This window comes from Otolemur garnettii, unplaced genomic scaffold, assembly GCF_000181295.1.
Source record: "Otolemur garnettii isolate 467f Iridium unplaced genomic scaffold, OtoGar3 scaffold00048, whole genome shotgun sequence".
Taxonomy (NCBI): Eukaryota; Metazoa; Chordata; class Mammalia; order Primates; family Galagidae; genus Otolemur; species Otolemur garnettii.
Genome location: NW_003852443.1, coordinates 8,945,435 through 8,959,299, shown reverse-complemented (window position 1 = coordinate 8,959,299; position 13,865 = coordinate 8,945,435). Strand labels below are relative to the sequence as shown.

The window sequence follows — 13,865 nt, the reverse complement described above, 5'->3', positions numbered from 1 at the left end:
TTTATTTATTTTTTGACACAGAGTCTTGCTCTATCTCCTAGGCTCACAGCAACCTCAAACTCCTGGGCTCAGTGATTCTCCTGCCTCAGCCTCCTGAGTAGCTGAGACTATAGGCGAGCACCACCATGCTAATTTTCTCTAATTTTAGTAGGGACTGGTGTCATTCTTGTTCAGAGTGGTCTTGAACTATTGAGCTCAAGAGATACTCTTGCTTTGGCCTCTCAGTGCTAGGATTACAGGTGTGAGCCACTGTGCCTGGCTAATTGTATGACTTTTAAAGTAGCTAAGAAAAGAAGAGAGAGCAAGCAAGTATTTTTAAATTTGGGATGAGCATCCTCAACTTGGAAATCTGAAATACTCCCAAATTAAAAACGTTTTTGAGTACCGACAAGATGCTCAAAGGAAATGCTCATTGGAGCATTTCAGATTTTGGATATTTTGATTTGGGATGCTCAGTCAGTAAATACAATACAGATAGAAAAATTGGAAAAAAAGCTGAAATCTGAAACTTAGTCCCAGGCATTTCAGAAAGGTTCTTCAACCTGTCTAGACTTGGTACACTTAATTGGTGTGCTTGATTTCCTACATTTCTATGAGGCACCATTTGTTTTTCTTTCTGTTCTCCATATTGCATAATCTCTATCCATCTGTCTTCAAGTTTGCTATTCTTCTGCCAGATTACATCTATCATTGAACCCCTCTAGTGAATTTTTCATTTCAGTTACTCTACTTTTCAACTTCAGAATTTCCATATGGTTCTTTTTAATACTTTCTCTCTAGTAGTAATTTTTAAATGACATGCATCTATCCCACCATTTGAAACTAGGAGCAAGAAGTAAGCCCCACCTCCCAGCTCCACTTCCCTGAAACTTAGCCTTGGGAAAAAGTAGCTAGAGACTGACTGTTATATCAAATACGATCAGAAATTTTTTGAAACTAAGAAAGTCTTTAGGAATATATCCAAAAGAAAAGAAAACATGTCCATATAAAAACCTGCTCATGTATATTCATAATTCATAGCAGCAGCATTCGTAGTAGCTATGAAATAGAATGCCAAATGTCCAACTGATGAACAGATGAACAAAATGAGTTATACTGTATAATGGCCCAATATTTAGCAATTAAAGCAAAATGAAATATTAATACAAGCTGTAATATGGGTGAACCTTGGAAACATTATGGTAAGTGAAAGAGACCATTAATATTGAATGTCCAGAATAGGCAAATCTGTATAGACAGAACATAGATTTGTGGTTGCCTAGGGCTAGGTAGGATGTGTGAGGTTGGAAGTGGAGAGTGTTTAATGCAATGATTATGGGTTTATTTTGGGGGGCTGATAAAAATGTTTTAAACTTAGGTTGTAATGATGGTTGCACACGTATGTAAACAATACTAAAAACCATTGTATTGATGCTAAAAGAGAAAGTTTAGACACCTTTGTCATCTTTTAAATTTTATAAGACACATCTTTTTTAGGGGGGGGGACAGTCTCAAGCTGTCACCCTGGGTAGAGTGGTATGGCGTCATAGCTCACAGCAACCTCCAACTCGGGCTCAAGTGATCCTCTTGCCTCAGTTTTTCTATTTTTAGTAGAGACAGGGTATTGCTTTTGCTCTGGCTGGTCTCGAACTAGTGAACTTAAGCAATCCACCCACCTTGGCCTCCCAGAGTGCCAGGATCACAGGCGTGAGGCACTGCACCTGGCCTACACATCTGTTTTTATATTAATATATTTATTAGGCCAAACTTGAAGGGCTTTTGGGATCATAGAAGTCATAAGAGGGTCCTATTTTGTAATCTCAGTGGGAAATGATATGTATGTGTGATCTAATATAATTTTTCACAGACTCAAAGACGTTTTTAATTCTGTACTATTTATTGATAAGTTATTTTAAGTGTATTATAAACTTATTGGAAGTTTTAAAGTTTGTGATACCTTTTATTTCTTGTGTTGTAGTTAAGTTCTCCGATTTCAAAGATTTCCCCTTTTACTCTTTTTAAAAATTACTTAGCAAGTTTACTAATAGTGTTATTAATTTGTACATCAGAAACCACTGAGTTGAAAAGCGTGGTTCTGTGAATATAATCATTTTCAATCATGTCTTTTCAAATATTTTGGCATAGATATTTAGGACATATGGTTATATTTAACTTTATGCTTTTCCTCTTGATTGGTCTCCTACTCCCTCTTTCCATAAAGAAAAAAAATGTTTGTTTTATTGGTGGTCCTCTTTTGCTAGATATTTATGGTAACTATTTTGTCTCTGTTTATTTCTTAGAAGGGCATTTCGCTAATGCTTTTGTCTTTTTTTCGTATTCTTAAAAAAGAGGCAAGGTATTGTTTCCTCAAATTTTGTTTGTCATCTTAAGTTCTCACTGAAGATTAGGTTCTTTTTGCCCGATAAATTGTTTCCAAAGTAAAAGTAGGCATGAATATCAAAATAAACTTCAATCTGAGTGCATGTGAGATCAAAAACCTATTGTTTTTCAAATTCTTTTTCTTTTTAATAAGTTGTAATACTCTAAAAACCATTTAAAAGTAAGTTTCTGGGAGAAAGGTTACTTAAAAATGTTTTAAAATATTTATTTCATAACAAAGAAAAGTGGATTCCAAAATCTTTTTTTGGCAATTATAAAATTTTTCTAAAAGGAATAGAGTAGGCATAATTTCTCAGAACAGATTAAATAAATTTAAATGTGAATAATAGAATGAATTAATAAAATACATTTAAATATGATTAAGAAAATCATCATGTGATATATTGGATTATCCCCCCTTCTCTTTCAGGAACTCTTGGTGTAATAACAGAAGCGACAATAAAAATCAGACCAGTCCCCGAATACCAAAAGTACGGCTCTGTAGCTTTCCCTAATTTTGAACAAGGAGTAGCCTGTTTAAGAGAAATTGCAAAACAGGTAAAATAATAAAAATAAAAAGAAGATCTATATATGTATATATGTACACATGTTTTATTTTTACAATTCTGTATAATTGTGGTATGTTACAAATCATTTTCATGTTTGGTTGAGTTGCATTTGTGGTTTTTACCCATCTGTCTATGAAAAGATAGTGTTGTAAAATCGTCCCTTTAAGTGCAGTTGCTATTTCTTTCAGTATCTATCCCACCTGTGTCTTGGTCCAAAGAGGGCTGCATGATTTTAAGCCAAAGTAGGATATGTACTTGGATTGATGGCTTTAAATTACTCTGCTTTTCATCAAATGTTATGTTTCTTAAGTTACTTTGGGATAAGATATTTCATGATTAATTAAAGTGATATTTAATTTGTCTTAAGGCAGTTATTGAAATTAAAAGTAATGACTGAATATCAATGATCCAAAAATTTATATATTAAATATAGATAATGAAACTTTATCAATTCATAGAATGTGCTGCTACTAGGCTCCACTTTGTTTTATAAAGTTATCTAAGCCATAGCTTAAATTAATTAATATAATAAGTTAAAAAGAATGTACATTTTCTTCTTCTTTCTTAGAAAAAGGATATCAGGTTGTTTTAAAAAGACTAGATAATGCCAAGTAATTTTAATTATGTGTTTATTAATGTGGAAATCTCTGTATTTCTTTAGGCATTTGGTATGTTATTTGAACTGCAGTGGTTTATGAGTAATTCTTATTTCAACATTTCCCTGCAGGGAGGAAGTCAAAGGAGTATACTCTAGAGTCTGTCTTCTTGCTTGTTCCAAATTCCTAGGGTTCTTTAATATGTCCTTTCAGCTCTGCCCAAGTAGAATCTTGAGGACAAGACAGCTTTTTGATATGAGCCCCACAGGTCAGCTTCTTAGTATTTAGAGCAGGTAGAGGAAGAATCTGATGAGGCAAGGGAAAAATACTAGCAAGTACTCCATATTCATCTTGGACTTTATGAGGTACTGAAATGGAAAGTGATGAAAAGTCTCATCTTCCCACCATCCCAAGGCAACCACTACTGATGTTTTAAATTAAAAATGAGAAAAATAATTATACAATATTTATTCATGTATATACTATTTCCCTTACTCTTTATTGCACATACTCAGTTTTGTTTCCTGAGACACTCATTCTGATAGTTTCTGCCTTGAAGGAGTCTGTCTAGCTATATGATTATCTAATATAACAATTGACAAAGTGACTTTTATAATCTTCAGGTAGCTTCAGTTACTTATCAGTTAAATTGCTAGACTACAACGGACCCCTTAATCTTGATTAATTATCTACTTGGGGGTAGGGAGAGGACTTTATAGAAAGAAGTATGCTCCTGGCATGAACATTTTTGGACTTGTGGCAAATTACTTTGATAATGTTAAAAGCAGAAATGAATAATTACCAATTGAAATCTTTACGTAAGAACTCCTAATCACCAGAACTTAGGGGATATTCTGCTATGGTTAGGGAGCTAGAGTATGTAGTGTTATACCATGTTTGCTAAAATGATGAAATGACAGTAATATTTTGAGCAAGATTATTAAGTAAAGGAAGGTAGTGATATGTTTTTGTAGTAAATAATATTTTGTTTTATTAAAATAACATCTGAGCACTGAGCAGTGAAGTTCAAGTGTATACTGACACTGTTTCTAAAACCTTCCCTTACTCAAAGGTAGAGGAAGGTAGCTTCAAATTAAGATAACCCAGGTATTAAGAAGTAATAACTATTTGCAGTGCCTTACAGTTTTGCATGTTCCCTAGAAGAAAGGGAAGCTAGCCTTTTTTTTTTTTAAGAAAATAGCCAGAAGGTCACCAATTTAAAAATAAAAACAAGTGTTTCTATAAACAAATTATATTTTCTTGTTAACTTTAGATATTTCTTAATGAGTGTTTTTTTATTCAGGTGTTTTTACTTTGTATTGTAATTTATACTTTGTTAAATACTTTTATTTTTCCTCATTGTCAAGCTTAACTATTTTCCCTCAAGAAAACTTTATTAAAAATATATAGTTCATATCACCTCTTATTAGCGTTTTGAATAATATATTTCTAATTAACCATTTATTACCTCCAATTTTATGAGAAAATAAACATGAATTCTAAAACATAGATTTTTTTTAAAAATTAAGGAAGTTATAAAAGTAGTTTTGGTTTATTTACTTATTTTCCAACAAAAGAGCTTAATGAGGTCAATATTCAGTCTACGTTGGGCAAATCTACTCTTTCATAATATTGCTTCTTTATAGAACATAGATGTAGAAGACTCACTAAAAAGCGTTGTTCATCTTTGGAGTAAACATGTGCATAGTTTGTGTTTTCCTAAGTGCTCCGTCTGCTTTTCCACCTTGCAAATACTAAAATCATCGTAGCTTTCATTAATCAGAAGTAATGTCCCTATGTATCAAAATCTAGTTTTATAATTTCATTAGAATGGAAATGTTGGATTTAAACAGAAATAGTTGATACAGTTCTTGTTACAATTTGATATGCCCCTGATAGAATGTGACCTGTGCCAGTGAAAACCAGGGAATGGAATTTTCCTTCATCCTTGCATAAATTAGTAAAACGTGCCTATATTATAGTAACTTAAAAAATTCCTTGGGATCTTCACTCCGTGACTATAATCCAAATTCACTACATAGAACTATGTTGGGTATATGTCTGGAATAAATAAAAATAACGATTGACAGAAAGTGCCTCTGTGTGGTTGAAAAGAGGTTAAAAAGAAAGCTGCTTTCTAGTCTATAGTTATGATGTTTGATTCTGCATACTTAGCAATGGACAATTTTTAGAGACATAAATACTATGGACCAGAAAGCTTGTCTTACTTGAAACTAATTAAAAAGTCTAGATAGATAATACAGTATTCTCCAGTATTGCTCTTATGAGTGGAAAATTGCTAACAATAATTACTGGAATCTGGGGATTTTACATTGTTTTGGATACCTCCGTATTTTGCTTCTATTATAATGTGCATGTAGGGTGACATTAATGTTTACCTTACCTAAAAATGTATGAACCATTTTATAATGGTATTAAGATCATTTGCATGTTGGTTTACAGAATGTACAAATCTCATATGCCAAGAACAATACATATAAGCTGCCCTCCTTTGTAACAGTATTTCTCAGGGGAAAAAATGGAAAAATTAATCTAGTTTTGGCACTAGTCATTGTTCAATTTGGGATTTGGAATTTCAGCTGATAGCAGGAGAATTAAGATCCATTAAAATAGATGGTACATGGTTTATGATTGTGCCAAATTCTTGATTGAATAATGAGTTGGCTGCTTGTAATTCTTCACTGTCATTTCATAGCACTCCTTTTTTTTTTTTTATAGTATTTTCAGACTTTAACTGATTTTGAAATGAGAAACAGTATTTTGGATGAGTATCTTTTGGAAAGGAACATACTTGACCGTTCACAAATAGCAAAGTGGGCTCTGTGTCTATTTTCATTGCTGTTCTTACTGAAGGAAATAAATTAAACAAAACACACTGGCAGCAGAAGGATTTTACTAAGGTCTTTCATCTAATCTTTGTCCATGTGAGGAATTGTCCTCTTTCCATACTTCACTGTCTGTGAGGAGCTAGAAGGGAAGACTTAGTGGAAGATTAATGTGATTCTTTCTCATAAGTGGCAGTCCTTTACTCAGTAGATGGGTAAGTGATTTTCAGACTTTTTCAGAAAATAAATTTTCTACTGATAGCCTCTCCTGAGGGGGGAAGGATAATTTTTAAATCAGAATATCTATGGCAAACGTAATATTTTGTTCTTTTTTATTATTTGGAAAAAACAGTGATGTCTTTATAAGATTTAAAAGGAAAACTTAGTATTGAAACAAGTTCAAAAGCAATTTTTGAAGTTTGTTTTTTTATTTTGATGAAAACTTAGGATTTATGCTTTATGATATTGTTAGAAGAGTATTTATTATAATAAGAGAAACTGACTTTTTGTGATGGATTAGTACTCATTTCTCTGAAAACCATCTTCTTAGTACAACCTAGTTCTGAGAAATAGGTTTTTAGAATTACAGATTTAAAGGTAGCCTTTTCTCTCATTATCTTTTGACAAAGAATGGCTTTTGTAACCTGCCATCACTTTTAAACAATTTTAAATTGATAAACTGTGTGTGATTGTAGATCATAATTTGAGAAGTAGTTTAGGAATTGTTGCATTTTAAACTTAATTTGTCCTGGAAGGGTTCACAGAGTTAAGATTAACACTTAGCTTATAAAACACTTAAAACTTTTTTATATTCAACAGTAATTCTTGGGAGTATTTGTTACATATAGAAAATGGAATTGTCATTTTAAATCACTTTTTTCTGCATCATGATTTTCTCTCTCTGAACCAAAGAGAATAACCCTAGTCAAATGTTCAGTTAATTGTGATCCAGCAAACTGTACTCAGAACAAGTTATTTTACTTTCACTAAACTGAAAAAAGGTAAAATTAGGAGACTGCATGGCGTAAAGTCATGGCCTTACCCTTTAATATAAGTGGAGAGAAATATTTACTCTGTAATTTGTATTATTTTATTCTTTAAAACCAAGCAATACTTGTTAATATATATAGTTATTGTTATTAACCATATAAACTCTTAGCTGTAAGCTGGTATTTTATTGTGTGCCTTTTATGTGAGGGAATGTACTGATAACTTTATTGCTAACATAATGCAATGGATAGTATGCAAGTTAGATGTTCTTAATTTCTGACTTCTAGTAATTACTAAGGAAATGCACATTATGATAAATTCTCTGTGCATAAATTCTTACTTAGCTTCATACCTGGGGTTTAGTATCGAAGCATTTGCTTCGATGTAATATGAGATTAGTAGACTATATCCAATATAGTCTTTAAGGCTCAAGAATTTGGGCTGTTCTAGAATCTACAAAGAAAGTTTGATTTATTCCTTGAAAAGACAACCATTTTCATTTCAGAGATGATTCATTCATTCCTTAGCCCTTGGTACCAGAGATACAGGATTACAATTTAGTGCTTATACTTTTATAGTTTATTCTTTTCCTTTTTCTTTCTTTTTCTTTTCTTTTTCTTTTCTTTTCTTTTTTTTTTTTTGAGACAGAGTCTCACTATGTTGCCCTTAGTAGAGTGCTGTGGCGTCACAGCTCACAACAACCTCAAACTCTTGGGCTTAAGCGATTCTCTTGCCTCAGCCTCCCAAATAGCTGGAACTACAGGCACCTGCCACAACGCCCGGCTATTTTTTGTTGTGGTTGTCATTGTTGTTTAGCTGGCCCAGGCCGGGTTCAAACCTGCTAGCCTTGGTGTCTGTGACTGGCACCGTAATCACTGTGCTATGGGCGCCAAGCCATTATAGTTTAGTCTTAAGAAGTTAGGCAGTAGACATGCTGCAGACATTTGAAATGCAGTAGAACCTCTGTAAGTTGACCACCCAAGGGACTGTTAACAGACTGGTCAACGTATGGAGGTGGTCAGCCTCATAGGAAGTAAGCGTCAGTACATGGGATACATGTCTGGTCTAATAATTATGTCAGACCAGTGGTTATTTTTTACTTTTCAGGTTATAGTATACTTATGTAAATTCCTGGTTGTAATATTCCTAAAGGGAAGAAATTGCCAGCAATTTGACTTAGTCAGTCTTATACCCAAGAGGTCATTGGAGTTACTTATTTATTCACTGTTCAAGTAAAAAAAGATACTGATACTTATTAGTCCATAATGTGTTTCTCAAAACTTTTTAGATTGTTAAGCATAAAATATATTTAGGTAAAGTCAAATGAAATGAGAGATTCTGTTATTGAAAAGTTACATGTATCATACCTTAAGAAATCAGTTGTTTCGTCAACTCCAGTTTTAGTAAGCAGTTTCTATTAGAGTGTTCTTAAATTCTCTTAAAATTAAAATTGGTATAAGTATTTCCTTTCTTGGTAGTTCTGATCACCTACCAGCAGGGGTCACTTTAACTCAAGGACCCCTCCACTCCCCTCACTTTTTAAAAAAGTCTATGGAAAACTATCAGCCCAGCAGCATAATTAAATAACATGGGAATGAATTTAGAGCTCAGTTTCTCAGAATTTTTCTGTCTCTAACTTTTAAAAACAATCTTTTGAGTTTTTTTTTTTAATCATGCCAAATTAGTTTGAAGACAATGAAACTATAATCTAAGCTTGATGTGTAGTAACACAAATTGAATTTTTTTAAAGAATGGTAACATTATTTTGGTCTTTTGCTTATAGGACCTTCTATTTAATTAGTTGTATTAGTAACTTTAAATTATTTCAAACCCTTAGGAACTTTTTCTGTTCACTGTGCTTAGAATGATGTACAATGACTTACACATTATCAATTGCCAGGAGATCATAAAGCCATCTAGATGCCATTTTGAGATGCTTTATTTGTGAGAATTTATTTGTGACAACAGTTGCAAAACTATTTACTGACTTCTTAAAAATATGACATATTGAAATATGAAACTTTAAAGCTGTTGGTTTAATTTTTTAAAAAATTAAAAACTAATATCTAAAATACGTAAACTTTCTATAACTTCTTGTTTTGGAATAGTATTATATTTGTTATCATTTACTATGCCTCCTTAATCTAAATAGGAATAGTGGTTTAACAAGTTTATGTGACTCAGCCGTCAAGTTAAAATCACTTTCAATATAATTCACAATTAGCCATTATAGGATATAGCAGTTGCCATGAAGCTTTCTTACCTATTTGTCTAGCTTTTTAGTTTGAAGATTTTAAGCATACAGAGAAATTTGAAATACTAGTACAATGATCACTATGTATCTACTTTGTATATTCCACAATTGTTAACTTTCTGCTCTATTCATTGTATGTATATATGTTTTCTGTACCATTTGAAAATTAGGTTGTAGATATCATGACACTTGACCTCTAGATATTTTAGCAACATCTCCTAAAAATAGTTGAAGGATGTTGTTCTTTATAGCCACATGGCCATTATAATGTCCAAGAAAATCAGCAGTAATTTCTTAATGCTATCTAATATTCATTCTATAATGGGATTATCCCAGTTGTCTCCCAAATATGGGTAATGTTTATAAGCCAAGATTTAATCAAGGCCCACATAGTTTATTTTAGTTGTTTTAGCAATTAAATATGAGTAGAAATTTACATTTCTTCTTGTTTTCTGATGTTGATTGTTTTTATTAGTAACACCTGCAATTGATAAAGATGAAGTAGAATCTGACAGTAGGAGATGAAATTTATAAGTTGTTATAAATTGTTGTTAGTAGGAACTTAAACAATTTTTTAAATGATAGAATGGCTCTGAATTCTCTCACATTTTACTGGTGTGCTTAAGCCAAAACAAAAATATGTATGTTATGTGTATATTCTGTTTATTCTGTGAAGCAAGAACACTTGGTCAATCAGGCTTTGTATATTTTATTAAAATGTTTCCATTTTATGAAAAACATTTCAGATTTGTAAATGTGAAGAAAATTGATTTTCCTTTTGTAGTTTGGAAGCTAGTAACGTCTTTAGAAGTATTAACCCAACTACAAAGATACCTTTATACCAAGATTTGAAGTTATTCAGGTGATAAATTTTTATTTTTAAACTACTACACATATAATAACAGAAATAGCGAATAAGATAGTTTTAATGTAATTTTTGTTTCAAGTATGACTTTAAAGCTGTGTGTGTGTGTGTCTTAATGATTTTTTTGAGGAGGCCGTGTGGTGTACTTGAAACAGTGCTCATTTAACAGGATATATTGGTCTTACGTCTACTTTTAAGTTATCTAACCCTGGGCAAGTCTTTTAACTTCTCTGATTCTTGTGTCCTCATCTGTATGTAAATGGGGTTAATAGCAGTTCTGCTACCCTAGCAATGCTGTTTTTTCAAGACCTATGAAAGCAGCTTAGAAACCACAGGATTGGCCAGGTATGGTGGCTCACAGCTGTAATCCTAGCGCTTTGGGAGGCTGATGCCATTGGGTTGCTTAATCTCAGGTTTGGAGACCAGCCCCAACATGAATGAGACCCCTTCTCTTAAAAATAGGAAAATCAGCTAGGCATCGTGGCGGGTGCTTATAATCCCAGCTAGCTACTCAAGAGGCTGAGGTGGGACGATCACTTGAGCCCAGGAGTTTGAGGAGTTTGAGGTTGCCATGTTTTGATGATGCCATGTCACTCTACCCAGGTTGGCAGAATGAGACTTTGTTTCAAAAAAAAAAAAATAGAAACCACAAATTCTTTCAAGTGTAAGATAGTAGGTTATTATTATGAGATGTATATATATGTATATATATATAATTAATACTGTTTATTTGGACTTGGCAGTATTTTTTATAATATAGATTGTTTCATTTTAGTATCAATAGTGAATAAATTGTCTTCAAAACAGAACCTAGTTATTTTATTCAGTGAAATTAAATGTGTGCTGTGTTTTTGTAAAAATTGAATATTTATTCATTTAAAAGCAAATAGTAGCCAAAATGTTATAATGCACAGTTAAGATGTGTATTAAGTTTTATTCTTTTGAATGAGTCTCAGAAATTTGTTGTAAAATGAATTTTATTAATATTATTTCTCAAAAGATAAATGTTTAAAATGTTTATGGCATTTGTCATAATTTTGTTCTTTGAAAGCAACTTCTTGGTAGTTTAGCCATGTTAAAAATCTGCGTAGAAAATGCAGATCCCGTTTGGAGTACAATTCAACTCATTTTAATCCTGTGGAGATAATTATAGATAACTCAAACCTTATTGGTGTTTGTAGTATTTTGTCATCACAAAATTAATATGAATATCTGCTATTCTCAGTTTTCTTTCATTGCAGCTTTTAGTTTGAGCCTAGACAAATATAACATTGGCAGAGTTTTGGATATTTTAGATACGTTATTTAATATTTTAAAGTTTCATTGCTATTTTCACATAAGTAACCTTGAAAGACCGTAGAAATCTGGATACTGGATAGTTTTTCTATTTAAAATGGATTATGAAAAGGGATTAAAAACTAGGAACAATTTCTAAAGTTGTCTGTGAAGACATGACAACTAATTTTTTAAATTTCTTTGGCACATAAAAATTTCTACCACCATCTTTCTTATTTTAAAACTATATAAGAATCAGATGACACAATATAGTTCATAAATGGCATTAATACTTGAGGTACTGATTTTAATCCAAAAAATGTCTACTTTCTTATAAAGTCATCCACTTGGGGGCCTGGTATTTCCTTTAGGATATTCCGATAAGTCTTTGCTAGGCATTAAGCAAATTTCTTGCAGGTAAATTAAAGATCTGGTAACTTTTGTATTTAGGCCTATGTTACGTATATAGATTTCTCCTCTGTGAATATTTTATAGAAGTGACTGATGTTTCATGTATCTTTATAGTTTTATGTAAACTATAGGAACTAAGCTCTTGCTCTCTTTAAAACAGAAAGATAATATTCATATTCCATTGTCTAGCTTCTTGTATTAAATTTGTATCACATCTTTTTCACAGAGATGTGCTCCTGCATCTATTCGCCTCATGGACAACAAACAGTTTCAGTTTGGTAAGTAAAGAATGGTAAGCTTAAAATCTGTTCATTTAGCCACAGAAATTAATGAAATGTTAGTAGGAAGAATACTGAGTAGAGAACTAGAAAGAATGTTGTAATTCCCATGCTGGATAGCGTGGGTTGCAGGAGAAGGAGTGCTTGATTGTACTTGATTTTGCTTGAGGTGGGGATGCAGAGTCGGGAAGTGTTTTTAAGGAGAGTGATGCTTGAGCTCAATCTTCAAAAGTGAATAAAGATTTGCCTGACTTTGTCTCTTCTTCTCCCCTACGAAAATTTGTTATTTGTGAGCAAAAAATAGAAAGTTGTGAAATCTTACTAGTATATTTTAGAAAACTCCAAATAGTTTTATGTCACTCAAATAGAGGTTCTGGTTAAGGTTATTACACGAGATGAAGTTGAATGGGTGGACTAGGGCTTTGTAGAATAGGTTTGGATTTTATCTTGACAGCAATGGGATTTCTTTGTGGAAGGAATAAAATCAATCAGCTTCACATCTTAGAAAACTGATTGTGGCATTATTGTTCAGGATAGATTATGAGGGTACAGGCATGAAGGAGGGACAGTGTGAAGTGAAACAGGCAAATTTTTAGAGGACTTGAGCAAGGCAGTAGCAATGGAGATGAAGAATAGCCGATACAGTTTTTAAAAATCAATTTGCCAACTGGATATGGAAGTTTAAATAAAGGGAAGAGTTGAGGGTAACTCCCATATTTTGATTTGATTGACTGGATGAAATAAATAACGATATAGAAGACAAGGTGGAGATTTTGAGGGAAAAGATATTATATAGGTTGTACTTAAGGTGCCGTGGAGATATTCAGGTGGAGATTCGGTAGGCATTGTCTGAAAACATTTTTCTTTTCCTTCCTATTTTGTTTAAAGTATTAAACTTTCTGATGTAACTTTGTTTTATTTTTCTATAGTTTTTTCAAATTCTGAAATTTAGTTTGGGATTTAAGTTTATAGAATGGAATAAATACCCTCAAAACATTTCCTGAAATTATAGGAGTGATTTCTCAGTAATGAATACTAAAGGGGAAGATAGGCAGGCTTTTGTGTGTCATATCTAAAAGTAGCTTACATTTTAATTTAAGGAAACATTATAGTTATAGTGAAACTTAACAGAAGTGTTAACATATCAAGAGCTAATTTTTAAGTTAGAGTCTTCTAAGTCAGTCAAAATCATTTATTTCTTTAAGTAAATTGCTTTCAAAACATGATACTACTGATGAACAAAAGTTTAAGATAAATGTGTCATATAAACACATTAAATGAAATAGTTAAATGAAAATCCACCCCCCACGCCCCTTTATCTCCCCACCCCTCCGTGGCTTGCATTTAGCTTTGGATCTTAAGGAGAGCTGTGTAATTAATGAGATTATATTATCCATATATGTTTTATTGTAGCAAATTATGC

General features: G+C 32.3%; 1 protein-coding gene across 1 annotated transcript in view; it reads left to right on the top strand.

The window, feature by feature from the left end:
- The window catches only part of AGPS (alkylglycerone phosphate synthase), a 119,114-nt gene that overhangs the window by 60,810 nt on the left and 44,439 nt on the right, over positions 1-13,865 (top strand). The window contains exons 11-12 of the mRNA XM_012806180.2: positions 2,789-2,916; positions 12,391-12,442. Of these exons, the coding sequence (XP_012661634.1) occupies positions 2,789-2,916; positions 12,391-12,442 (180 nt within the window). The remainder of the gene's footprint in view (positions 1-2,788; positions 2,917-12,390; positions 12,443-13,865) is intronic.